The sequence below is a fragment of the Prosopis cineraria genome, unplaced genomic scaffold (genome assembly GCF_029017545.1).
Source record: "Prosopis cineraria cultivar Desert tree isolate PC_DT_omini unplaced genomic scaffold, ASM2901754v1 PC14, whole genome shotgun sequence".
Taxonomy (NCBI): Eukaryota; Viridiplantae; Streptophyta; class Magnoliopsida; order Fabales; family Fabaceae; genus Prosopis; species Prosopis cineraria.
The window spans coordinates 1755553-1782214 of NW_026555345.1; the positions used below are offsets into that span (position 1 = coordinate 1755553).

Sequence of the window (26662 nt, forward strand, 5' to 3'; positions counted from 1 at the left end):
AGGTTCGAGTCACTTAAAGAACAAATAGGACAATCCTGAATCAATTATGAGACAATGGTACATCTCGATTCTAACGGTCAGTGCTAAGGCAAGTTTTCGATTCCAACGATAAAATGCTAGTACCACGTAAATTACCAATCTACTCATCTCTCCAAATGAACTTTTGCCAATAATCATTCTATGCACATATTACACGATATCACTTAAGCACAATTAATCACATCACATAATATTCACAAATTCCTTTCTCATTATACGTCACATACCAATCATCACATATTTACTGTTTTTATAAAGATATGTTCTCAAACATCAACATTAGCCACAAATGTATAAATGTGCATATTATTTCTCCACATTTCTATATAAAATTCATATCACAATACATCACATTGTAACATTTAAATTAATGGGTTCTCAAGTACCTAAATAAATTTTTTAAATGATTTAGTTTAACTAACAAATAATTAACATATAACTATACAAACAAGATTTTCTCCCAACTACTTCAAACCTTTGAGAGATCAAACATTTACCTCTCAAAATATCGACTTCCAAAGCTTTTTCTTAAGCTTGAATGGTGTTAATTGGATTAATCTATAATCATATCACAATGATAACATTATTACCTCATTTTTGGGCAAATTTCTAATAATATAACTTCACATACTCTTTTTATCAAAGTCATAAACTTAGTACCCATTATACCCAATGGGTTACTAGGTCCTAACAATTCACATTATCATTAATGAACTATTAACTCACCATTAATGGCCATTAAATGCTCCTAACAATCTTATTTATTGTCATTTTTGAGTATTAATAATTCCCAACTACTAATAATCTATAAAACCATAAATGTAAGGTTTAAATACTTTAGACACTCCCATTATATCCATTTTAGTTAATGGATTCAGACCCATAACTCATATGGATCGAAAGTTACTCTCTTAACTCAAACCCTAATTTTAACTTTCACGAAAATAGAAGGAAAGGGGAGGGAGAAGCATAATGTACTTACCTTATAAGTAAGGAAGCTCCAAAATGTCTCCAATAGTCTCCAATTTCGTGCTTTAGCAGAGCAATGTGTGTGCTCTTGTTATCCATTTTTTCATCTCTTTTGATTTTTCGAATCGACATAAACTGGTTTAACCAAAAATTTGGCAATGTGCTGTGCTGCATGTAACCCATCCTACGACGCATGTCACAAAGAGGCCTAGCTTAATTTGGTTACCTCTGTGCGTCGTGGTGGATATCCCTTACACTGCGGCATGTGGCACAGATGACCCTTCTTTAATTCTTTCTTGCCTTTTAATGCTTGAATGGTTCGACTTCACTTCAAACCCACATTTAGAATTGAAATCACAATCAGTTACACTAGTTAAACCTCTCTGGCTACACACCACATTAATTCACTTAATTATTCTAATTAAGCTTAGTTAATTAGGTTTAAATTTATAGGATGTTACATACAAAACAATCACTTTTGCTTTTTAAAACAATTTTGAAGCTATCCAAACTTCCCCAGCAAGTGCCAAAAGCCCTTAGGCCTCTTAGTCCGACTTGAATACACTAAATTACACCTAATAAAGCAATCATACAATCAAATCAACATACCAAGCGCATTTTGGCCACTAAACCCCATTAATAATGATAACAGGGCACAAAAACATAGTTTATAGAAATATACCACAATAGCCAATCTAACATCCTAGCCAAAACAAAACATATACTTGTACTAATATTTCGGTCTTTTATTATACACTCAACTCATACACATAATCCTAGGTTAGAATACCAAAAATGACCTACTACTATCATGCAAGTGCAATTCGAATGAATGTTTGCCCTAAGTTTTTTTTTTGGCTTAAAATGTTTGTCCTAAGTTGACAATACATATATATACATATTCGTGAATTACACATAAAAAATAAAGTACATTACAATAATAAGCTCTCCTACTCCTTACTTGCATCATTCTCCTTTTTGTTATTGGAGGAGTTTTTACTTGTAAAAATTGTAAATACGAAGTGAGAATAATGTCTCAATAACCAAACACATTTAGGAGTTTTTATATTTTTGAATATAAAACCTCTCAAAAAATATTTTATATTTTTTAATAGAGGAGTATATAATTTCATATACTTTGTATGGATATTAATAAATTACTTCAATTAAAGTTTGATAAACCAAAACATGACCCTCTAAGATTTGATTTTACTATTTGTTATGTAGAATTGCTTTCATGCTAAAGTTTAGTTGACCACAATCAAACACTACGCCGAGGCAATTAGACAATGACCGGCAGTGCTGCGCCAAGCTTGCCCCACTTTTCATGAAACTTCCTATTCTAACGAGTTTCAAAGATTCCAAGGATATCAAATGACCTTCTAACCATGATATTCAAAGATTTTGGGCGACAATGGTTGGAATGATAAGTTGTTTTTCAAAATTTTAGAAAGGATCCATCCCCTTCGTGTTTTTAGAATTTTATTGGATTTTTATTATATAAATTACTCCATTCAATATAAAATATAAGTATTTTCTTTCAATTAATTTTAATCTAAAATATCAACATTTTAGTATTTGTAAATTTTTTTAATATTACCCCTGGTAATTATCAATCCATACTTTTGTGTTTAAGAATTTATGACTCTGTTCTTATTTATCATAAATTAGAACAAAGGGTTAAAAAAAAAAAGATAATATATGTTTTTATGAGAATAATAATTTTATTAATATGCAAATTATTATTAAAAAGTACTTATATTTTGGATTAAAAGGAGTATAAATTAATTCAGTCTAGTAAAAAAAAAATTTTTAAGCACCATTTTTATTACAAATTGATTGATTATAATCATATGAGGGAGAATTTCATGCTTGGCCCTTGGATATGACTTAATTATGAATTAAAACCAAATCAATTTGAAAATACATTATAGACAGTTAAGATTAAAATGAAAATAATTTTATAAGCCAAATGACTAAAGTGCAATTAATAGAAATGAAGACAAATAACCTGAATTACTGCTTAATATGACAATAAGTTGTAGTGTATTTTTAGATTTATTTGATAATGATTTTTAATTAAATTCTAATATGAAATTCTTCCTAAAAATTTTGAGTATAAATAAAAACTTTGGTCAACGGCTCAACGCTTCATTTGAAACCCAACTGCAGGCGGTCTCCTTCATGAGTTCATTCCCTGCACCTTCTCCTCTCCCAGGGTGCCACGTCTCATATGCTCCAATACTGGGACCCACATACTCGATTGTACTGTATTGTGGTCTGTGGTGGCTCCAAATTGTGTTCTCTTCTCGACTATATAAGAGCCTCTCCACCCTTTTTTTTTCTCTTTCCGCCCTTTTCTGTCTCTCGCCTTCGCCGACGGCCACCGGCGATTATTTATTATTTCTTACTATATCTCGTTTATGTTTTTTTTTTAAATTTTTTATTTACAATTTTTTCACATTTCCATCCGAGCTCCTAGCTTCAGTCATTGCGCTTTGGGTACGCTGCAGGATCTTAAGATCACGTGTTCTTTCATCCTGATTCGTGACGAAGCTCCAGCTCCGGCAGGTGTGCGCTCAATTTTCTTTTTCTTCTTCTTAAATGTTCTCTCACGGGGTTGATACTTGATAGGTGCTGGGTCTTGGATTTCTAATCGGGTTGGTGATTTTAAGGGTTTATGAATTGTAATTTGGCTCATTGTGAATAGGAATCGGCGGCACTGATCGGAAGGTCCTGATTTATGTGAATTGGTTGCGGTAGCTGCAATGTCTGGCCCGCTGGATCGTTTCGCCAGACCTTGTGAGTGGCCTTTCTCCATCTCTCTCGACTTTTATTTCTTTTGCAATGCGAGGCGGCTCTTACTTTCTTGGCGCGCTAATTCTAGGGTTTTTCCCTTTTCACTGTTCTCATTTTCTCTTTAAAGAAATTAGAATTAGAACGTCGTATTGAAACCTTCGGGTTTGACTCTAGGCTAGGCGAAGCTAGCAACTGTTGGGGTTCAATGTAGGGAGGCAAGTGCTGTTATTTTATGGTTTAGTGAATTTGTTTACTCCTACTTCTAGAAAGAAAAAGGTTTATTGCCATTTTATTTTAAGATCTGTCCTTGGTGATCGGACAGAGCAGGCTTAGGTTATCAGAGCTTTGAGAAATCCTGGGTTTTTGTGGTTAAAGAATAGTTATCTTTTTAAAGCAAGAACGTTGCTCTATGTAATTTTCAGCTTTAATAATTTTTAAAAAAGGCTCATGCTGGAAATTTCTACCTTCATTTTTATTCCATGTTTGTGTAATGCTTCCAGGCTTTGAGGGGTTCTCTGGAAGTGATGAAAAACGGGACAGGAAATCTGATTTTGAGAACTCAGAGGATGAAAGACGGACAAGAATTGGTTCTCTAAAAAAGAAAGCAATTAACGCGTCTACCAAATTCAAGCATACTCTCAAGAAAAAGAGTGGCAGGAGGAAAAGTGATGGCCGAGTTAGTTCGGTTTCTATTGAGGACGTTCGGGATTTTGAAGAATTGCAGGTTGTTGATGCCTTCAAACAATCATTAATCATGGATGAATTGCTCCCAGAAAAACATGATGATTACCATATGTTGTTAAGGTGCAATTTTTTTAGAGAGCAAAAAGTTTACTTTTTCTCTCTTTATGTGGACATTTGTGTTGAAGAATTTGATTTTTGATGCAATGTATTTTTTATTAGCAGGTTTAGGATTTTGATGGCAAAATTTTCCTTTTCTATTGCCTGCATATATTAAGCTTGGATTTTTTTTTTTTGCACAGTGCATTTTATTTAAGTGGATATTGTACAGGAGTATTATATAGGGATGTTAAACTTGTACTTTTGCTGTTGAACAAGACTTTTGGTTAACACTATGCTCAAATGTTTGGTTGTTGATAGAACTGACCCCATTTAGTGGGATGAGGCTTGTTGTTTAAACCTGTACTTCAACCATAGCTCTTTGAATTTAATTTATATGCTCCATTTCAGTACTGTGATTTCGTGGCTGAAAAGTTGATTCATATGTCTTTCTTAATATTTAAAAATGGTACACACAAAAATTCAATATAGTTTGTTGCTAATTTGTTTATGGTGGTTTTGGAATTAATTTTATGATATTGGTTTTATAATTGTTTTTTCTCCTTAATTTTTACACTGCACAGGTTCTTAAAAGCAAGGAAATTTGATATTGAAAAGGCAAAGCACATGTGGGCTGACATGCTCAAATGGAGGAAAGATTTTGGTGCTGACACCATTTTGGAGGTAATGTAGATATTACATGAAAAATATTTACTTGATTTCCGCTGATAAAAATTTAGGGGACAAGACTTGAACTTTCAGTGCTTGATATTTTCTGTGCCCTCCATGCTTAATATTTTGTTTTAATCAGGATTTTGAGTATAAGGAGTTAGATGATATTCTGGAATGTTACCCTCATGGTCATCATGGTGTTGATAAGGAGGGAAGACCAGTTTATATTGAAAGACTTGGAAAGGTTGATCCACACAAACTTATGCAAGTGACAACTTTGGATAGATACGTAAAGTACCATGTCCAAGAGTTTGAGAAAATCTTTGCAATTAAGTTTCCTGCCTGCACCATTGCTGCCAAGAGGCACATAGATTCAAGTACCACAATCTTAGATGTTCAAGGCGTGGTATGTTTCCAACAATTGTTCCCCATTATAGTTGCACGTGAAATCAATTCTTATGACATCTATTATCAGGGTTTGAAGAACTTTACAAAGTCTGCTCGGGAACTCATAATGGGATTGCAAAAGATTGATGGAGACAATTACCCTGAGGCAAGCAGTTCTTTCTATACCATTTTCGATTTTTCTTAATTGGAGATTGGTACCAGCTTTTCTGGAACATTTGGTTGATGAATATTTGCTATGGTCTCATTGATGAATAATTTGTCTTTGATTTATGTATGATACAGACTCTCTACCAAATGTTTATCATAAATGCTGGCCCTGGATTCAGGCTACTGTGGAACACTGTCAAAACTTTTATTGATCCCAAAACAACTTCTAAGATTCATGTATGCCAAAATGCGGCCTTCTGGCTGGTCAAATAGTTTTCTTTGATAATTGTTTTTGGCTGCTAACATTTCTCTATATTTAATTTAATGCTTATTGGAAATTGCATAGGTTCTTGGAAACAAGTACCAGAGCAAATTGCTTGATATAATTGATGCCAGGTATTTTCATATTTCTGCATGTTAGAATTCTCTCTCTCTCTCTCTCTATAAATACTTTTTCACCAATACAATAACTTCATGCTTTTCTAGCATCTCCAGATTATTCAGATTATTCTGCTATGCCTAATGATTTTGTGCATTTAATGAAGTGAGTTGCCTGATTTTCTTGGAGGCACCTGCACTTGTGCAGATCTGGGAGGTTGCCTTAGATCTGACAAAGGGCCTTGGAAGAACCCTGAAATATTGAAGGTAATAAATGCTTTTATAGGATACATTGCTGATACTTTACCCTTGACTGTTTTGGTCGTTTTTATGCAACATCAGTTGGACTTGTTTGTTTTAGGCTAATAGTTGAATTTATGTGGACTTTGTTGCAGATGGTTCTTAGGGGCGGGGCACGTGGGCCTAGGCAGGTAGTAAAAGTTCTGAACAGTGAAGGGAAGGTTATTGCATATGCGAAACCTCGATATCCAATGGTATTCCTTCTCTGCTTATAACTTTTTTTTTTTTTAACTGGTGTTTAACTTAATGGCTTAGTGCTTCTCCTCTCCTTTGGCACCCTCCCCTTTTTTTTACTCCCTTAACATATAATATTATCAAGTGTTTTGTCTCTTGAACAGGTAAAAGGCAGTGATACATCTACTGCTGAATCAGGGTCTGAAGCAGAAGATATTGCTTCTCCAAAAGCAATGAAGAGTTACTCACGTCTTAGGTTGACCCCTGTTCATGAGGAAGTAAGTGTTGACCTATTTTCTTTGTACTTCTAGGACGTGTATGGGTAGATGGATTTGGATTCTAGATCTAAAATCTCACATTTAAAATCCATGCATTTAAAATCCTTTGTTTGGATAGTATAAAAAAATTTGAAATCTGAAACTTTAAAGGAGGGTTGGTGGCTTTGTGCAATACACTAAAATGTGCCAAAGTTTAGGGTTCACTTTTGAAATAACTAGGTTAGAGTGAGTATTTGAAATTCTAAAGAATTATAATAATAAAATTTACTTGGATTTGGGTTTATGGATTTTTATCTACTTAAATGATGGATTTGGCCCAAATTCAAATCCAAATACCCCAATCCTAGCACAACATAGTCTTTATTGTATGACAAAGGTTGCTAGTCCTTTCTGAAGGTCTTTTGTGCAAATCCCCCTTCCAGCCCTAGTCAGAGACTTAAAACTTTATTCACATTTATGAGTTATTTGTCAGGCGAAGGTTGTTGGAGAGACAAGCAATGCTGGTAACTTATCAGGTAATGATGAGTATGTTCCAATGGTGGACAAATCTGTTGATGCTAGCTGGAAAAAGCAACCATTTCTACAGAGGTCTTGTACTTCTAAAGGTTAGCAACTTTGGCTTAGAATTTATAGCTAATAGAGATATCTTCTCATGGCACTTTATTCACTGCAAATAGAAAACTTAAAGGAACTAGTGCTTCTAAAAATGATCTTGCACCGTGAAGCTGGGAGTATTCTATTCCAAATCTTATTATGCTTAAATGCCCTTTGGTTCTCTACCTCTCTTGGAGATTTGATGGCTGTAAATGCTTGTTGATTTCCTTCTCTATAGTTGTCAGTAGCTTTGGTAGGAACTTTGATGGCCATAAATGCATAATTTCAGTAGCTTTGCTGTTGAATAGTGTCACTTCATATCATGAACGATTGAGCGAAATTATATTTTAATGTGGGATCAATAAATGCTATACTGGAGTGAATCTGATTAGCATCGGCTCAGTAGTTGAAGATGTGACTTGTGAGCTTGTTTTTCAGTTTCACATGCAAGAACTTATTTTAAATTTTAATTCCTGATTATTTTATTCAATGTGATTTTCTCTCATGTAAATTTTCCAATTCAGGATTGCCTCCCCTTGCTGACCTTCAGACAACTCCCGGAGGGATTCGAACACGAATTTGGGTGGCCTTGACTGTCTTTTTCTTGACCCTTCTCACTCTCTTCCAATCAGTTGCACGTGACGTGACCAAGAAACTTACTACAGGATCAGCCAATGATGGTCAGGGCACTTCTGAACCAACTCTTGATCCAACAAACAGGGACTGTCATCTTCCTTCACCATGTCCAGCAGCACTCACGTATGCAGACCAACTGTCCTTCATGCTAATGAAGTTGGGTGAGCTTGAAGAGAAGGTTGACACACTCCAATCTAAGCCATCTGAGATGCCTAATGAGAAAGAGGAATTGTTGAATGCTGCTGTCTGTCGTGTGGATGCTTTGGAAGCAGAGTTGATTGCTACTAAAAAGGTAGGATGCACTGATATATGTGGCCATTCACTTTCTTTTCCCCCCTTTCCAGGCCAATTGCAGCCATTCTCATTCAAAATGAACTAAAAAATGAGTTATCCATATTCCATGCTACATATTCTCATACTCTATTTCTACATCTGCATTGGAGAATGGTTGATAGAGTGGTTTGATGAGGCATTAGGATTTTACAGCTAATAAATTGAACGGAAACATCCATAAATTTTTGCAAACATTTGAGTTCAGCCAGCTTATTTGAGTTCAGGTAGCAAAGCTGGCATATAAGATATATGGTTTGGTAAGTAAGTTTACTTATTTTATTTCTGGTCTGACTGATGTCCAAGTAAAGCTTAATTGTATGGCTCAGGTTTTCATCACTGTGGATTTCCATTTCCATGCATTTCATGTATTGTTGAATTATTTGAATTGCTTAATTGCCTTGTGCATATGTGAAGAATACATGATGTCCTTAACTTTTTGTCGCCCCACTTGAGCGAGACGCTATCGTTGCATTTACTTGCGTGATTTATTGCACAGGCTCTCTATGAAGCGTTAATAAGGCAAGAGGAACTGCTTGCCTACATTGATCGTCAAGAAGCAGCTAAGTTGCGGGTAAGTTGGCTGAAGTAACTTTCTCTGAACAGTTTGTTAGGGCGTTTTTCAGATTTCTGATTCTGACGTTTGGCATTTCCTTTGCTTTGCTGCTCGGTCACAACAGAGAAGGAAGTTTTGCTGGTGATGAGTCTTGCTGCTGCGAGAGAGACTGCATGGAGGAGGATTTATTTCTAATATCATAGTGATTATAATACTGAACAGAATGTGATTTTTAGAATGGCTTAAACGCTTCCTACGGTGCCGTTTGACTGTATTTAACTCTTTTTGAGGTCTTTCAAAATTCGTTTACAAGACGTTTAAGCTCTATATATGTAAAAGAGAGATTATTTTTTTGCATATTATTTAGGATATATATATATATATATACAACATATAAATTTCAATTGTTTCTTACGATATTTAGGATGTATAGCATACAAGTTGTATATTGTTGTTTTTTTTAATAATTATCCTAAATATAAGTTTTTAAGAACTAGAAATTTGTGTTAAAATAGCGCCTAATATTTTTATTACTGGCGGTGGTTGGCGATAGCTGATGCTTTACAGTCCTCATGACCATTGTAACATCAGTGTGTGTGTGTACTTCAAAGCATACTTTGAACTTAGTAACTTGGATTATATCGCAAGAATGTGGGTAATGTTAACGAATTGGAGAATTCAAGGACTTCGAAACTACTATGGGGATTCTGATGTGTATTTGGAAGAAATTTTGAGGAGATCAATAATCTGTTTGTTTATGTCCAGTGCGTTGTTTTGACTGAAGCAACCCAGAGCCAAGTCGGTCATAAGTCATAAACACGTTCTAGCCTTTCTGGACGCATATACAGGCGTGCGTCATTAACAAATCTGATCTTTGTTGTTAGGCCAATGCATGTGTGACAAAACATGGACGATGATTTTCCTTTGCCGCCTTACCATCTAAAATTTCATTTATGATTCAGTTTCAACAAAGTATTTGATCATTAAATGATTATGCACTATTGTTTCACTATGAAAATTTTTTAAAATAATTTAATAAAATTTTCAAAGGTTTATCCCATAAAAATATTTTAAAAACTAGGCAATTTTAGAATTATCTTTAATGTAATAAAATAGTCTTATTAAATCAAGCGCTAAAGTTTATATTTAATTTTTTAATTTTAAACAAGGTTTTATTTTAATTTCTTAGTTTTATAAATTATCTTTTTAATCATTTAACTCTAATATCGTTAGTTTTATCACAAAAAATTTTTACATTGAATTTTTAAATATAAATAAAATATTTTCAAATATTGATAAATTAAGTTTAATTTTTTTAAAAAAATAACAATGATTGGTAAAAAAATAACAATTTAAAACTAACGGTGTTAAGATTAGATATTTCAAAAGATAGTCTAAAAATTTAAAGGACTAAAAATATATTTTAACCAAAATCAAGACATATGTTTATTAATAAGTTGTGCACTTTCAGGCCACAAACATAAATTCTTTTATGTTGTTTCCCCCATAAATCATTGTAAACTGCCTCCAACCTACTCATTTTATGAATTTGTATAAAGTTCCTCAGCTTGAAATTAATTGCCTGAGGATATTCAAATAGAAGGTTATAATGGAAAAGCATTATAATATATCTATCAAATGATCTCTGCCATTAATTTTAAAGTATTTTTTAAATATTTTTAAAATATAGCTATCAAAATAAAAATATACACTCTCTCTGTCAAAAAATATAAGATATTTTTAATCAAATCTTACCCTTAATAAAGTGATTACCTACTTTCAAACTAACATATCTTTTTATATTTATTTCTATTAAATAACTTAAAATAAATATAAAACCATTCATCAATAGGGGCACTTTTAAAAAAATAATTACATCTCAAAAGACTATAAATACCTTACATTTTTGAAAATACAATTTTTCAAAAAATGCTCTATATTTTTGAATGGAGGGAGTAAAAATTATAATATTAAATATGAATTATTTTTTTTATGCTTATTAGAGGATAAATACCATGGTACTCCCCACCCTTCATAAGATTTGAAGAGTCCAAATTTAAAATTTTTATTTTTATTTTATATTTAATAAAATAAAAATATGTAAAAAATATAGAAATTTTTAATAAATCTATTTATCATCAATTTAGTCAGTACAGATTTAATCTGGATAACCCAATTTAATATAATTTTTTAATAATTTTTATAAATTGATTACTCAGATGAAACCAGTTTCAATGTTGAGAGCTTGTTACTTTTAGACTATTTAGATTTAATTTTCATGGTCTAGATTTGCAATTTTTTAATTGGTGTTGTTTAAATGATTTTTTTTTTGTGGAAAAACTGACAGTTAAGAGAGTATTTTTGTTTTAGGTTCTGCAACCATTAAAATATTTTTTTAAAAAATAAAAAAATAGATCTAAGTATTCATATATATGTTGCACATTGAAATTGGTTTTCTATCGAGATGTATTCTAAACAATACAGATATAATATAGAAGGTTTAATTTAATATTAAAAATTTTATAATTTTAATTAATTGGCCATTTAAATATACTTTAAACAGTCTATATTTAATATTATATTTTTTATTTTGATAAATATAATATAAAAATATTTAAAAAATAATTTTAAATTAATGGTAGAGACCATTTGAGAGAAAATCAAGGGTACGATGCTCATTAGAATTGATAAGTACCAAATGCCGTTTCAGTCCCTAATTCACCAATAGACCTTGTAAAAATCACTTCTTATGAGTTGTATACAAGCGCGCTAGTGCTCGAATGTACAGATATCCAACCACTTACAAAAATTAGATAGAATTTGGATTGATGGATTTAAATTTAAATTTTGAATTTGAAGCTTTATATTTTAATTCTTACGTTTAAAATTCTTTGTTCAGTTAGTTTAAAAAATTTCAAATGAGAGAGAGATGGGTTGAGATTTGAAACTAATATGAAAAATTGAGAATGGCAAGTCTATCACTATTTTTTAATTGACAAGAGAAAAGATACCAAAGTTATAGAAATATCAATAATAAAAATATAAAGAGAATGTGATATTTGAAATAACTAAAACTTTGACTAGGAGATTGAGAAAATTTATATATTTTAGATTTGAAATGGAATCAAATCTAAATTTATAATGTTTTATGTATCTGTGTGAGAGATTTGATTTAAATTTAAATTTATAATTAAAGTTAAAAATATAGGTCAGTTTATATAGATTGACCTAAATTACTTGTTATAAGGGTCATGTCAAGTTAGAAAAATATTGATTCATATAAAAATAATTTTTTTTCTTGTTCGCACCAGATAATCCAAGAGTCAAATGGGTCAATCCTAATGAGTTAGGATTTGTCTGTTTAATTCATATTATTTATTTAAAAATAAAGGAAAATTAAAAAATTAAAAATGAAGGGAGTTTTGATACAAAAACCCTTTGAGAAAAGCAAATTTTGAAATGAATTATGATGAAATTGATCACTCTCATATATTGATGATATATTTCTCATTTAGGTATATTTTTTTAAAAAATTAATAAAAATAAATAAATAAATGGATTATTATATTGACCCATGTAATTCATCAACCATGAAAGTTGGGTTAGGATGGAATTGTTTTCAATTCATATGAGTTAATTCAAATACTATCAATTAGATTATATTCCTACTTCTGTTCTCATTGACCCACGCATATCATGTGTTATCAAGAGTTGCATAACAATCTCCAAATTAAAAATTTTAATGATGTCCTGATTAGGTGTGAGAAATTTTTGCATTTTGACTTAACTAGGGAGAGTATGTCTCCATTTTCTTCCTTTTCCCTCTCATCCCCTTGGATCAAAATTTCAATTGTTCATATTTAAGCTTTGGTAAAATTATTATTTTAATTTTATATAAAGATATATAAATAAATTTGAACCATTAAATTTTAATCTAAATAATTTAAAACTATAATATTTTATTAAAAATGAAATCAAAACAATTAAAAAGTTTGGATCCAGGAGTGAGAGAGAGAAAAGTGAAGAAAATGGAAAGAAGGGAGATGGAGACATCCTATCCCCAACTTAACTAGTTCTACTTTACATGGATGGATTTTGGAATCATCACCTTAGTATTAAGAATATGTGAAAAAGCACAAACCTTGAGAGTATTATCAACTTGAGTGGTGGTATCAAAATATGTTAAAAATATTCACATCACAGAGAACAATGTACGCAAGTTTTTGGACAAAGCAAAGATGTCGAAATACGATGAAGACGGCCAACTCATTCTCAATCCCCAGACGTTTCCTTCAGCTTTACCAGCGGAACTGCATTCCCAAACCCCAAAACAAAAAACAAAATAAAAAGATCAGAATGTTTCGCAAATATTGAAGCAAAAAGCTAATAGAGAGTTACGTACGAGTCTCTTCTTCCTCCTCTTCTTATCAATGGCTGCTTGGAGCTCCCCTTGGCGAGCGAGTGCATTGTCAAGTTCCTATTCCCACGAACCACGCAATGATTCGGTCAGTCTTATCCACCTCATTATTTGCATATAGGGATGATAATGAAACGAGATGGTTTAAAAAACAAATTTCTCTAATCTTTGGTTCTTGTCACTGATAATTTTTATACAATCTGAGTTGAGTACCTTCTTGGCATCATTCAATTGATTCTCTAGAGCACTGACTCTGGCAAGAGCAGCATTCAACATTTCCTCCTTTTCTGGAGGCATGGGAGGCTTGCTTGCGAGAGCATTGACCTTGTCTTCAAGCTCAGCCATGCGCTTCATCAGCAATATGTGGTCGCCGCCGGAAACTGCTGGTGGTGGTGCCGGCAACTGACGGTGCCCTTTTGTCATGGCTCCATCGTCACATGCTGAGTTGCTGCTGTGAAGTGCTGCTTCTGTGAGCTTCCTGGGCATGTTCTTCGTCACCCTGATCAGTGTCAGTATTCCCATTATTAATGTCATGAACCTTCCTACTATTTGACCGCTCAATCTATCACCAGGCTTGGCAGCTAAATAATCTGCAGCTTCAGCAATTCCAGTATCAGAATCTAACAAACCCTAATCAAAAGGCATAGCTGAATGAATTAATTGCATTTTCATGACCAAACAAGCACTGACATAGATGCAAGACGTGTTAAGAACTATAGAACTGTACTTGATACCTTTAGAAATTGCGAGTTTATCTCGTGCTTTTGACCAAGGTGAATCAACAGTTTTGTCCACCATTGGGACAGAGACATCATATCTGTATCCACTCATTTGCTTTGCAATCTGCAATACATAAGGAGAAGAATTCAAAGGAAAATGAAAGTTGACTGCGTAATTGGAAACAGGAGAGTAATTAGTATAAACTCAGAAATCTGTCTCATTGATCCAGTAATGAAACTCGTTTTATTTTTTCTTGGTTTGGGAAAAAAAAAAGATGAGTTTTCCTCACAATGCACATACTTCTGTGTCCTCTGCCATGACAAACTTTACCACTATATCTATGCTGTTTCATTGAACTATCAACAAAAAAGTTTTATAGCAGAAACCATTAGTGAAGTCTAGAAAACTTACTCCTGATTTGGCATGCTCCACCGTTGGTGATAAACATTTTATATTCTTGAAAGAATCGCCACCCTTAATATTGTAGCAATCGGAAAGAAATACAGAGAAGAATGTTTAAGAACAAAGACTTGATTGAGCCGTGAAACTTCAAAAAGATGGGAAAGCGAGTACCTTCTGGTAAACTGATTCGTCCTCATTTATTGTTTTCTCCTCAATACCAGACAAGGCTCTCCTTTGGCATGTCCCCTCGCCATTTTGAACCATCTAATCATCAAAAGAACACACTTTATTCATATCCTATGATGCCATAATATGAAGCCATGAAAACTGGTAAGACATCAGTGAACTACCCTCAAGATTTCTGGGTCATTCCACGGTCCCTTGTCAGAGAGCATGCAACCGCCTTTATCTGCACAAGTACAGGTACCACCCAAGAACTCTGGAAGTTCACTGGTAAATAAGAAGGACGGATAGGTGCTCAGGGCAGAACTATGCAATGCCACAAGATTTAACGCAAGTGAATTTTGTTCTTTTACTCGTGAGTTAGGCAGGTTTAATTTGTGTGCAGATGAGATATTGTATGCTCAATGAGGGAAGGAGAGAAATTGAACCTGGCATCAATGATTTCAAGCAACTTGCTCTGATATTTGTTGCCTAGGACCTGGAAAATTTATCATTAAACTGTCAAGTACCACTGAAATGCCAAACCAAAAGGATACTTTAAAAGAAGCCACTGGCTATTTTTTGGAGGTGAAAGGTTTGAACAGTTAGCAATTGGTTTTAGGTTCAAACATCTGCTTTGTCATATACCAAGGGTGGAGGGGGGGATAGCTTCCAAGAATGGCTTGGGATCAAGGAATACTTACATGGATTTTTGCAGAGGTCTTGGGGTCAAGGAATGACTTCACAGTGTTCCACAAGAGCCTAAATCCAGAGCCCGCATTGATGATGAACATACGGTTCAAGGTCTAAGTGGAAAGAAAGGAAGTTCAATTAATGTATATTGCTACTACGTCATTTACTGTAGGGAGGTATCTAGTGTGATGACATGACAATCTGGACTTGTTTGGTATCATCCTGTCTCCTAATAGATGACTGTGTGATTATAAATGATTCAATATGGCAGACAAAACAAGAGCAAATGTAGCCAAAGGAGTACCTCAGGATAGTTGTCGCCATCAATCTTCTGAAGCCTCTGAATGAGATCCCTTGCAGCTTTGTTGAAATTTTTCAGTCCCTGATCAATCATGCCAGCCAGCAATTTTGTTTTACTTAGCACTATTTGTCATTTGGTGTTATCATCAAGATTCCCCCTAAAATTGATTGATTTTATTTTTAATTTTTTTCAACAGCCATAGAATTTCATACATACCACTCCTTGCACGTCCAAAATAGTTGTACTTTGGTCAATGTGCTTCTTTGCTGCAATTGAACAGGCGGGGAACTTCACAATAAAGGTCCTCTCAAACTCTCTTACGTGATACTTAACATAGCGATCCAATGTTGTCACTTGCAACAGCTTGTTAGGATCAACCTGACCCAGTTTCTCAATATAAACAGGTCTTCCATCCTTATCAACTCCATGATGCCCTTGTGGGTAGTATTTCAAAACATCGTCTAGTTCCTTAAACTCAAAATCCTTGATGGAAAATGTTAAGTTGAGGTTAGGCTCATCAATTAATCAGTGATTATGCAGGAAAACACCAGATAACTGCACAGGAGTTACCTCAATGATAGTGTCAGCACCAAATTCTTTTCTCCATTGAAGCATGTCTGCCCACATTTGCTTTGTTTTCTCAAGGTCAAACCTTCTTGCTTTCAAGAATCTGCATCATCATGTGGTAACTTCATGCCAAGTACAATTTCAACTCCAAAACTTCTACTATAGTGAATGTCACGAATAGTTTATATTATGATACGTAACACGTTCTCTTATACTTAGTGTGTGTCTGGTTTCGTGTTGGAAACCACTAAAACTATGGTATGCAGTTTTCAACGTGAAATTAGACACGCACTTAGTCTTATAATCAGTTAAGAAGCATTTCAACTCAAAAACTTCAAGTTAAAACGACTGCATATGGATAATTTTGATTATGACAAGGGGTACCGTAGCATCATATGATGATCGTCGTGTTTGGCAGGCAATAGTTCTTCCAAAATGAGCGTTTGGCGAAAAGCATCAACTGCCTGCAACTCTTCTGCATCAAGGTCATCCTCAATTGACAGAGACATAACCCTGCTGTGCCTGCGACCCCTCTTTGTGAAGGAACTCTTGAACTTGTTTGAAGCACTGATTGCCACCTTCTTTATAGCTCCAACCCTTTTCTTCCTTTCTTCCTCCGAATATTCATTTTCAACACCTATATTAGGATTAGGATGAAGAAAAAGGCTTAGTTGAAAACGTTTAACTATAACATGATATAAAGACTGATACTGCTTATATGTGACCATGATCTTCTTCCTTGCACTGCTGTTGTGGCTACTAACACCACAAATCCTAGTTACCATATTCTTATTTCAGTTTTAGGGATCTTTCTGATTTGTCATCAACCAAATAATTGTCTTGAGAAATGTCATTGATTGCTCAGAGACCAGCATAACTCCAAATCCCATGGCTGTAAATACTCTTATGAAAAAATTCTACTGCAGTTTATAGTGTTTATTCTCAGGTTCTTCGATCAAATTATGATTCGTAAAACCCTTTTTCAGGACTCTATAACTTATATATTATTAATAAACCTGTCAACAAATTATCTAGGGGTATGGTATCTTCATTTGGAAGAGTGATGCATCTCAATATATATATATATATATATATATTTTATCTACGTGTGACCTTTGACGTGCAGGTAGATTCTTATGCTTTCATTTTTCTCTGTCTCACACCTTCATGGTTATGGAGCATGCAAAATATTGAGTATTTCATATTACATTGCAGCCTATGAACATAAAGATTCCAGACAAAAGATGATGCAGACGAAAAACAGCAATGCATAAAGGGAAATATAAAATTTCTGCAACAACATAGTCTTACCCAATTTAAGAGGTTCAGGCATCAAAGTAGTCTCACACATGATTAGAATCTTGGAAGCTTAATGACTCAGGTGAGCAGAGATAGCCCTTAGGCAAAAAGGATCAAGCGCTCACATACACCGAATGTGCCCAATATCTGAGCCCTTGCCTATTTGCCTACACCTATGTTCATCAACAAACACGTAAGAAACAAGAAAAAACAAACCCAGAAATCGCTAAAAAGATATAATAACAATGGAGGTTCGTAAAGTTCAGAAAGAAGAAGAAGAAGAAGATGATGATGATGATGATGATGATACCTTTAGACAGAAATGTAGGGGGGTCTGGAAGAAAATAACAATAAGCAAAAGCAAATTTAATCACCCGAGAAAATCTCCGGGGGCATGGTACAGCTCAATTTAGAGTTTTGCTAAATAGGATTATTATTATTATAATAATTATTATTATTTTCCCTTTTGGATTATTTTGTTGACGGGGTCTTGGAAAATATGAACTTGTTCAGTTTTTCAGCTTCTGTTTGCTACAACGGGAAACACACACATACACATTGTGATGGCGAAATGCGAGCCACTCCGTCCATTTTGTTCTGCTTGGGGGCAAAATAAGAACAAGTTGCAGAAATCCAAGATTGCCTCTAAGATTCTTTTATTCGAAATATACAAAAAGGTTTGTTTGTTTTTCCTATTTATGGATTATATGTCTGGGAATAATGAACTTGATTGTATTGAGGAGCAGAGCACCATGTCTGATGATTGTGTAAGGTGACGTGTTAATAACAGCTTAAATTATTGGTTTGCCTACAAGGACTGAGCTGGAAGAAGTAGAAGTCAACACTAGCAACGCCGTGTTATGGAGCTCCACTAAGTTTACGTTCATGGCAGCCTGCTCTTGGACTCATGAAACATGAAGTGTTGTCCCAACTTTTCCTGAAATACGAAGGAGACAAGCGAATAAATATCATCTCTGTTGAGCCATTTTAATTTTAGGCTCACCACCCTTGAGTGGAATGAGTTTCAAATGGCAATGAGCAAATATGAATAAATAAACATTGCGTTCAATTTATCAGATATTGTAGCCAGGTAGATTATAACGCGCCAAATATATAATAGCAAGAGATTGAATTTGATTTCTCACCATGTTGGTATGGATGCATAAAATAATAGAGATCTTGCAGTTAATGATTGGAATAGCTAGGAAATTTAAAAAGTTTTATTTTTTGGGAGAGGAGTCTTTTTATTTTTTCTCTTCACTTTCCTCATCCTCACTATTCATTAATTTTATCATTTAAAAAAATTGTTTAATAAAAATAATTTGAATGGTAGGGATGGGAAAAGTAGAGAGAAATGAAGAAAAAAAAGTGAAATAACCCCTCTTTCTTGTTTTTGGAAGAGGAGTTTTTCTATTTTTTTCCCTCCATTTTTTTCTCATATGCTATGCGCTTCAAATTATGGATTAAATCTATTTTATTTATATTAAAGTTCAGGCTAATTTCATTTAAGTTCAGTATGACCTTTTTAAATGGCAAGCTCTATCATTAAATATTTAATGTGATTGCATTTTCAAATTCAAACTTGAGAAAATTAAGTTTGTACAACTCTATCTTAAAAATTGAATTCTAGAAATTTAGTTTATTTACTTATTTCACATTTATTTTATAAGGTGTTCTAAAAATCGTTTTTCAATCTCTATTAGTTGTCTTTCAATAGTCACATGGTAAGCAAGTGTTCCATTCAACGTGCATTAAAAAAAAAACTAAAATTGCGATATCATTGGGTGCCTGTGGTCTTCCCGCCGTTTTTGGCGTAGGCGTAGAATAACACTAAATTACTCTCGTGGGGCCCGGGTTTGCTTTTACTTGTATAATTGTATTAATGTCACGTACCTAAAATTTTTAATTCTCTACTCTTTCTTCGACTCCCGAAAGCACCCTCAATTTTCGGCCACGGAAAAGAGAAGCACCCTCAATAATACCGTATAATTACAAAACTAGCACTCCCAAGTCCCAGCTCCCGAATGACATTTACAAAAAATTACGATAAAATCATACCAAAAAAAAAAAAAGAAAGAAAAAGACAGCAGTAAAATAATTAAATGATCCAAATCATGTGCATGCACTAATATAGCAATATATAAGAAATATTTTAATAAATTATGATTTTTATATAATTTGATCCTCATGATTTACATAAATAAAAGACATTATTTAAATGTCCTTTTTCACCAAAAAATGACTTATTTTTTAATTTAAAATGAGATCAGTTTTTTAGTCTAACAATAAAATAGTTATTTTTTAGTCAAATTAAAACATAAAATTATGATTCTATTTTAATATGACAGTGCAAAAAATAGTGCAATGAAAGTAACAAAAAATACTTTGGACATAAGCGGAATAAATTTTTGAGAAACATGTGGCCTTTATAGAAAAGACAGAAGAAGATCAAGTTACAATGATAAAATACATTTATATTAATAGTAGTGCAATAAAGTTTATAAGTTAAAATATATAAAATTTTATAAATTTTAAGACAATTATACATTACCTTTTTCAACTTTAAATGTTTAAAATTATATTCCTTAACTTTTAATTTTATTTTTTAAAGGCCTCTACTGTTAATTAACATTGTTAGGTTATTAATAGAGTTCACCATGCTAGATTTAAAAAACCATATGTAAACTTACATGGTATTTTATGTGAGCAAATAGTAAATGCATAAAAATTACACTATTTTTAAATATTTATTTTTGTATTAGTTTTATCCTTTTTTTAATTATGGTTGGTGCATGTTTTCTTTTGTTAAAGGATGAATTTTTATTTATATAATTCCTATCAATTATAATTCTTAGATTTTTTTTCATTTGTTTAATACAAAAGGCTGTTTTAATTGAGAAATAATGATAAAATTATAGTTTTTATCTTAAATTATGTTAACAGTGAATAATGAGAACAAAGTTGCTCAATTAAAAAAATGATAGTATCATCATGTGTGTTAATTAAAGTAAAAATTATAGTTTTTCTGTCCTTAAATTGTGTTAGAAATTAATAAATATTTTCTCTATATGTGTATTTTATTAATCTGACATAAAATTTTTTATTAATAATATAACAGAATTAATTAATGGTAAGGGCTTTTGAAAACAAAATTAAATGTTGAAAAGTAAGTGGTATCATATGCCATTACCTCAAAATTTAAGAGATTTTATATATTTTATCTAAATTTGTATTACCCACTGACAGTATATTTTATAGGTAACCAGATTTCATTAACAATTTAGACAATCTTAAAAATGAACATCGAGTTAATTTTTGAAAAGTATGTTGAATAAAGTTGATGAAACAATGGGGAGACAAAATTGAAACTATGCTTAAAATTAAAATTGAAAGAATGAAAACTATGTTACTGTTGATAAAAAAAAAAGGGAATTCCGCGCCTGGTGTTATTTTGGGGTGGGTGACGATTTTATTGCGAAAACTTATTTTCTTAATGGCTTTTATTGTTGTAAAAAAAATCATAAATGGTCAAGATAATGCACTGACATGCAGTTATGCAACAATTTGGAGTGACAGAAGTAGGGGCATATTCGGAAAATTACAAGTACGCACTTACTATACGTAAGCGTATACGTATAGTATACTCAAGACCGAGCGAGACTCGTATGGCATACCATACTTTGCTTTTCACTTGGCGGCATTCCGCGTCAACCGTGGTTTCTCTTTTTCGATTACCTTTTTTTCACCGCAAAGAAGAGAGGGAAAAAAATCAAAACGTGAGAAGGAAATCGTTTTTTCCCCATTCTCCCTCTCGCGCTTTCTCACTCACTCTTTTGAGTATTTTCTCCATTTTCGATCCCTGCCCATTGCCCCAGACTCTCACAAGTTTTATTTTATTTTATTTTTTTTGTTCGTTCTGTTTCTGTTCTTGTGAGTGGATAAAGCTTGGAATTTTGCAGAAGGTTTTTTGGGTCAGAGTCCTTCCTACCTTCTGTGTTTCGGTCTGATATCAGTGTGTACCTTCATCTTCCTTTTCACGTTTGGTGCTTTGCTGTTTATTTTGGCTGGTTGATCTGTCTTTCTTTGCTTCCACATTTCTGTGACTACTGATGGTGATTATTTGTCATCCGCATGGTTGTTTGGGTTTTAAATCTATTGCATGTGTTGTATTTATGAGTTCCAATCTTCTACACAATGTTTATATATGGCCCATGAATTGGTAGAACTATTGATGAATTAGTTTCAAAATCGAGGTCTCAAGTAATTTTCCCCTCATCTTTCGGGATTCTTTGATTCATATGTTTTCCTTTGATGGATTTTGATTCAAGGAGCGTCAGTGCGATTGACTTTCGTTGACGGGTCTCATGCTATAGTGATGTATTTTTTTTTTTTTATGTGACTTGAAGTCAATAGGCGGATTCCGGAAAACTTTCTTGTCTATGAGCTTGACGACTCAAACTTTATTGTCTTGGAATCATTTCTAGGTCTGTAGTGTAGACGAACGATATATAAATGAGGAAAAAAAAATTCCATGCAGATAGGAAAAATCGGAGAGAACATATTTAATTTGTTGTGAAGCCATATGATAGTCAGATGGTCATTGTTTTGCATGGTTATGTAACTCTGTCAGTTTACACCTTAACTACAGAGATGTCCTCTGGAAAATGTGGATTGTGCTTGCCAAGAAGTCATCTTTTTAAGCGTCTTGTAATTTTAGGCGGCCTCGAAAAGGGCCTTGAAATGTTAGATCTTATAAAATTGTTTGTTTTATATTCCTTTTGTAATCTTTATCCTTGAAGTTTATTACGCACTTCATCCATTTCATCCTGTACTGCTTTTGTTTATGAATGATGATGAGTCTGAAGTATGAATCTATTTTTTTTTTGGTACCAGGTTCCACTCAACTTACAAAGGAATTGGTTGCAGTATTTTTTTATTCAGACTGCATCTTTAAATATTTCTCGTCTTTTGAATTATATAATGGCCAATGATTCTGCTGCAATGTCCAACGGCAATGCCAATTCACATCCTAATCCACAGAGGAATTACCAAGTGGTTGTAGCTGCAACCCAGGATATGGGTATTGGTAAGGATGGGAAACTACCCTGGAGACTGCCTGCTGATCTCAAGTTTTTTAAGGAGATCACTTCAATGACATCTGATTCTGGGAAGAAGAATGCAGTGATAATGGGTAGAAAAACATGGGAGAGTATCTCTCTTGAGTACCGCCCTCTTCCTGGACGCCTTAATGTTGTTCTCACTCGCTCGGGAAGCTTTGACATTGCAACTGTGGAGAATGTTGTTATATGTGGAAGCATGTCTTCTGCTTTGGAATTGTTGGCTTCTTCTCCTTACTGTCTATCAATTGAGAAAGTATTTGTTATAGGAGGTGGCCAAATATTTAGGTATATACTATTTTATTTAAATCTTTTCCACTTCACTTTGAAAAAAAAAAAAGGCCTTTCCCCAACTCCTATGCCATCTTTGCTTTCATAATAATTTTTCTTATAGCTTTTAATTTGTATGTGCAGAGAGGCTCTAAGTGCACCTGCATGTGAAGCTATCCACATTACTGAGATCGAGACAAAAATTGACTGTGATACTTTCATGCCTCCAATTGATTCCTCTGTATTTCAGCCATGGTACTCTTCCTTTCCTAGGGTGGAGAACAACATCCGCTATTGTTTTACCACATATGTACGAGTAAGGAGTTCTAAAGCAGAATCCCTGAGTCAGAATTCTGATCAACTTTGCGATACTAGATCAGATTCCTCAAAATTTGAGGTCAAGAACTTCTCTTTCCTTCCTAAAATGATTTTTGAGAGACATGAGGAGAATATTTATCTCAATCTGGTCCAAGATATCATCTCTGAAGGCACTGCTAAGGATGATAGGACTGGGACTGGCACCTTCTCAAAATTTGGTTGCCAGGTAACATCATGGTTGGTTTGTTGAGTGATGGTTGTCATTTATATGATGGCTTATTATCTCTATATATCTACAGATGAGGTTTAATTTGCGCAGGACCTTTCCCCTTTTAACTACTAAGGTATGCAGATATAGTGGTTAAGATATCTGTAAATTTAATTTACTTTTTCTTTTTTGCAATGGTTTTGATTCAACTAGTGTTTTGTTTGTTTTAATTTCATTGGTGGATTTTTGGGAAAGAAATATTTATTGTATGCTTTGATGTAGAAGTTGACATGGTTTCTTCATTTGTTTCCTAGAAAGTATTTTGGCGCGGGGTTGTTGAAGAGCTTCTTTGGTTTATAAGTGGTTCAACAAATGCCAAGGTAATAACATTATTTTCAAAATACATATACATGTACATATGTGCACGGAGTGCTGCATTTTTCCTAGTTACCTTGTCGAGGAGCTGAGATGAGCCTAAGTAATCGAAGCTTGCCTTACTTGATATTATTTGAGCTTGGATTCAAATAGAGATTCAGTTATTAGAAGGTTGTCTAAGTCATCTGACAATCTCAGCACTAATTCTTATTCCAATCAAAAGTGTGTTGTGTGTTGAATCCTTGCTAATCTATGTACAGATGAATAAATTCCCTTTATGACTAATAAGATTTTCAAAGTTAGTTGGCTTACTTTTGAAGAGATAAAATGGAGCCTTGTTAACTTAGTTTACTCTCCCCCTGGGATAAAATTTGAGGCTATGCTAATTCCTTCCATGTGTTAATGTAAAAGGCACAACATATATTGATATGTTTCACAAACTCAAGAGTTGAGTTTGGTGAAGCTTTTGCTCTGCTCTTTGGTGATTAAAAAGTTAAGGTGCTGTGAAATCATGAGCTGATAGTTCATATCTACTACAGCTTTTACCATTTCTACTGTCTACCTGCATAAGCTGTGTCAAAATGTGATTAAATAACTTGGCAGTTTATAAGGAAATTCATGGGGTCGTATTTATATTCTAGCATAGAGAAAGGAATCTTTTCTATTGCTATAGAAAATGGTTTAATATTTGTTTCTGCTTGTTCCAATGCTTGCCATTATTGAGACCATGAAGGCATGAAGATATATAACTATACAGAACTTTCAATGTAAATCGTTCATTTATTGAGACTCTGTACTTTTCGGTTGATGAACTCCATTATTGAAACGTGTTGTTGACAGGTGCTGCAGAAAAAGGGCATCCATATATGGGATGGCAATGCATCCAGAGAATACCTTGATAGGCAAGGCTTGACTATCAGCTTTTGTCTGTAGAGATAATACTTTATAGTTTTGACGTAGTTACTGTTTATCTTGTAACTTGCAGTGTTGGATTGGCAGAAAGGGAGGAGGGTGACTTGGGACCTGTTTATGGGTTTCAGTGGAGGCACTTCGGTGCCAAGTAGGTGGATCGTAATTTTTTTTTTCTCAGTAAATATATTGTTTCACTTGGGATCTTTTGGTTCAATTTGTCCATGTATCATCTTATAGGTATACTGACATGCATGCTGATTACTCTGGCAAAGGATTTGATCAGCTTTTAGATGTTGTTAACAAGATAAAGCATAATCCTGATGATCGGCGGATTATTCTCTCAGCTTGGAATCCGGTAGATCTTAAATTGATGGCCCTTCCACCCTGCCACATGTTTGCACAGGTCTACACTTGTCTTAGAAACAAAGTGACTCTGAACCTCTCCATGCCCCTCTCTTTCTAAGATTTTTGTATCTTCTTTGCAGTTCTATGTAGCAAATGGGGAGTTATCTTGTCAAATGTATCAGCGATCTGCAGACGTGGGCCTGGGCGTGCCCTTTAATATTGCATCTTATGCTCTCCTGACATGCATGATTGCTCATGTTTGTGGTATGCCAATTTTGCAAGCATTTTCTTAACTGGTTAGGATTTAGATGTGTAGTCAAGATATACGATTCATTTTAAACTTGAAGGTTTTCTGGGTTTATTAATAAATGTTTTTTTTTTGCCATTTTCTTTCGTTGTAATGTCAAGTTATATGGGTTTCTTTAGCATTTTTAGTTGAGCAGGTTTTGGTTGGAAGTCCACTGTCACTGCTAAAGGTTCAGAAATTTATTGAGAAGGAAAAAGAACTTAAAGAATTAAGAAGAATTGGCATCACTTAATTGACAGTTTATATTGCCATCCCCTTTTCTCTCAGAGCTTGTTCCAGGCGATTTTGTTCATGTTATTGGGGATGCACACATTTACCGCAATCACGTGAGACCTTTGCAGGAGCAGCTCCGGAACCTTCCTAAACCCTTTCCGGTATGTTTGTTATGTTCAGGAGGCAATTTGATTGGACATAGCTGACTAAAAATGCTGACAGCATTTGCAAACACTACTCTAATTTTAACTGTCCTTTCTTCTCCCTGATTACCTTTATTGCAATGCAGATTTTGAAGATAAATCCAAAAAAGGACATAGATTCTTTTGTGGCTTCTGATTTCAAGCTTATAGGTTATGATCCTTACCAGAAAATAGAAATGAAGATGGCTGTGTAATCATCTAGGAGATTAATTCTCAATCCCTTCTTCAGGCTGCCCATGCTTTTTGAACTGAGGCGAGTTTTCCTACCAAGTCTCCTTTAATAATATATATATATATATATATATTGGGATTTAGATTACACTGATGATGTATTTTGCTTCAGGCGACGATGATACGAGGTTTTTATGTACTAATAAAGAGATGTACTAGTCGAAGTAGGAGCTTGGTATAGGTTGTTTTGTTTGTGGACACTATTTAGTTCCGTATGTATGGTTTGGTGGGTCCTAAGGTGATTTAGGTGAGCCGCATTGTCTCTTCCTTCCAATGTTTTTATCGGTCATCTGCTGTTTTGACTGTAACACACTCAGACACATTTGACACGTCCCAAACTTGAAATTTGAGATTATAGCTCTTCCTTAAGTTATTATTTGAATATTTGCTTTCCTACTTGGTTTGTCAGAGTAGGTGTTTCTTACATGTTAATATAAAAAATAAAGTAAGAAAAATTATTTTGAGAATGAAAGAAATATTTCTTTGAAAAGAATAGAGCAGATTGGTATGGAATACACGGAACTATGGTTGACTTTGTGATA

At 33.7% G+C, this 26662-nt stretch overlaps 3 protein-coding genes and 1 long non-coding RNA gene across 11 annotated transcripts; 3 read left to right on the forward strand and 1 right to left on the reverse strand.

The window, feature by feature from the left end:
• The first annotated feature begins 3357 nt into the window (after nt 1-3357).
• Nucleotides 3358-9417, forward strand: LOC129292883 (phosphatidylinositol/phosphatidylcholine transfer protein SFH6-like). Of its 2 annotated transcripts, XM_054930559.1 has the most exons (15): nt 3358-3579; nt 3719-3810; nt 4308-4611; nt 5172-5271; nt 5399-5665; nt 5735-5812; nt 5950-6051; nt 6161-6210; nt 6360-6459; nt 6588-6686; nt 6831-6944; nt 7417-7549; nt 8063-8466; nt 9004-9078; nt 9185-9417. In XM_054930559.1, exons 2-15 carry the CDS (start codon nt 3777-3779, stop codon nt 9203-9205), a joined length of 1881 nt encoding a protein of 626 aa, XP_054786534.1. In that variant the 5' UTR covers nt 3358-3579; nt 3719-3776; the 3' UTR covers nt 9206-9417. The 2 variants fall into 2 exon arrangements, with proteins under 2 accessions (XP_054786534.1, XP_054786535.1); XM_054930560.1 differs by lacking the exons at nt 3358-3579; nt 3719-3810 and having other exon boundaries at nt 4324-4531.
• Nucleotides 9418-13153: 3736 nt separating this feature from the next.
• Nucleotides 13154-17989, reverse strand: LOC129292884 (phosphatidylinositol/phosphatidylcholine transfer protein SFH3-like). 3 transcript variants are annotated; one of them, XM_054930563.1, is made up of 15 exons: nt 17932-17989; nt 17634-17794; nt 16707-16959; nt 16326-16425; nt 15972-16238; nt 15759-15836; nt 15466-15567; nt 15211-15260; nt 14950-15049; nt 14771-14863; nt 14609-14671; nt 14212-14320; nt 13691-14073; nt 13463-13537; nt 13154-13370 (listed from the first exon to the last, which is right to left on the reverse strand). In XM_054930563.1, the coding sequence occupies exons 2-15, from the start codon at nt 17671-17673 to the stop codon at nt 13359-13361; spliced, it is 1725 nt and encodes a 574-aa protein (XP_054786538.1). In that variant the 5' UTR covers nt 17674-17794; nt 17932-17989; the 3' UTR covers nt 13154-13358. The 3 variants fall into 3 exon arrangements, with proteins under 3 accessions (XP_054786538.1, XP_054786537.1, XP_054786536.1); XM_054930562.1 differs by lacking the exons at nt 17634-17794; nt 17932-17989 and having other exon boundaries at nt 13691-14067; nt 16707-17051; XM_054930561.1 differs by lacking the exons at nt 17634-17794; nt 17932-17989 and having other exon boundaries at nt 16707-17051.
• LOC129292886 (uncharacterized) lies at nt 16774-18651 on the forward strand. Its single transcript, XR_008589027.1, has 3 exons — nt 16774-17703; nt 18135-18298; nt 18437-18651. It is a non-coding gene; the product is annotated as an uncharacterized LOC129292886 (long non-coding RNA).
• Nucleotides 18652-21348: 2697 nt separating this feature from the next.
• LOC129292987 (bifunctional dihydrofolate reductase-thymidylate synthase-like) lies at nt 21349-26516 on the forward strand. Of its 5 annotated transcripts, XR_008589074.1 has the most exons (12): nt 21510-21733; nt 22515-23026; nt 23153-23552; nt 23626-23670; nt 23849-23914; nt 24750-24811; nt 24895-24969; nt 25059-25224; nt 25307-25430; nt 25741-25847; nt 25976-26142; nt 26233-26516. XR_008589074.1 is itself a non-coding variant. In XM_054930753.1 (11 exons), exons 2-11 carry the CDS (start codon nt 22602-22604, stop codon nt 26081-26083), a joined length of 1578 nt encoding a protein of 525 aa, XP_054786728.1. In that variant the 5' UTR covers nt 21349-21622; nt 22515-22601; the 3' UTR covers nt 26084-26516. The 5 variants fall into 5 exon arrangements, 4 of the variants coding, with proteins under 4 accessions (XP_054786728.1, XP_054786727.1, XP_054786726.1 ...); XM_054930753.1 differs by having other exon boundaries at nt 21349-21622; nt 25976-26516; XM_054930752.1 differs by having other exon boundaries at nt 21461-21592; nt 25976-26516.
• Nucleotides 26517-26662: the final 146 nt, after the last annotated feature.

Coding starts and splice junctions, on each gene's coding strand:
- LOC129292883 (XM_054930559.1), top strand. CDS start 3,777: ATGTCTGGCCCGCTGGATCGTTTCGCCAGACCTT. Junction 5,272..5,398: donor GTGCTGACACCATTTTGGAG/GTAATGTAGATA, acceptor TGTTTTAATCAG/GATTTTGAGTATAAGGAGTT. Junction 5,666..5,734: donor TCTTAGATGTTCAAGGCGTG/GTATGTTTCCAA, acceptor ATCTATTATCAG/GGTTTGAAGAACTTTACAAA.
- LOC129292884 (XM_054930561.1), bottom strand. CDS start 17,050: ATGGTCACATATAAGCAGTATCAGTCTTTATATCATGTTATAGTTAAA. Junction 15,837..15,971: donor TTTTGGACGTGCAAGGAGTG/GTATGTATGAAA, acceptor ATGATTGATCAG/GGACTGAAAAATTTCAACAA. Junction 14,321..14,608: donor TGGAGCATGCCAAATCAGGA/GTAAGTTTTCTA, acceptor TATGTATTGCAG/ATTGCAAAGCAAATGAGTGG.
- LOC129292987 (XM_054930750.1), top strand. Junction 25,431..25,740: donor CATGATTGCTCATGTTTGTG/GTATGCCAATTT, acceptor CTTTTCTCTCAG/AGCTTGTTCCAGGCGATTTT. Junction 25,848..25,975: donor ACCTTCCTAAACCCTTTCCG/GTATGTTTGTTA, acceptor ATTGCAATGCAG/ATTTTGAAGATAAATCCAAA.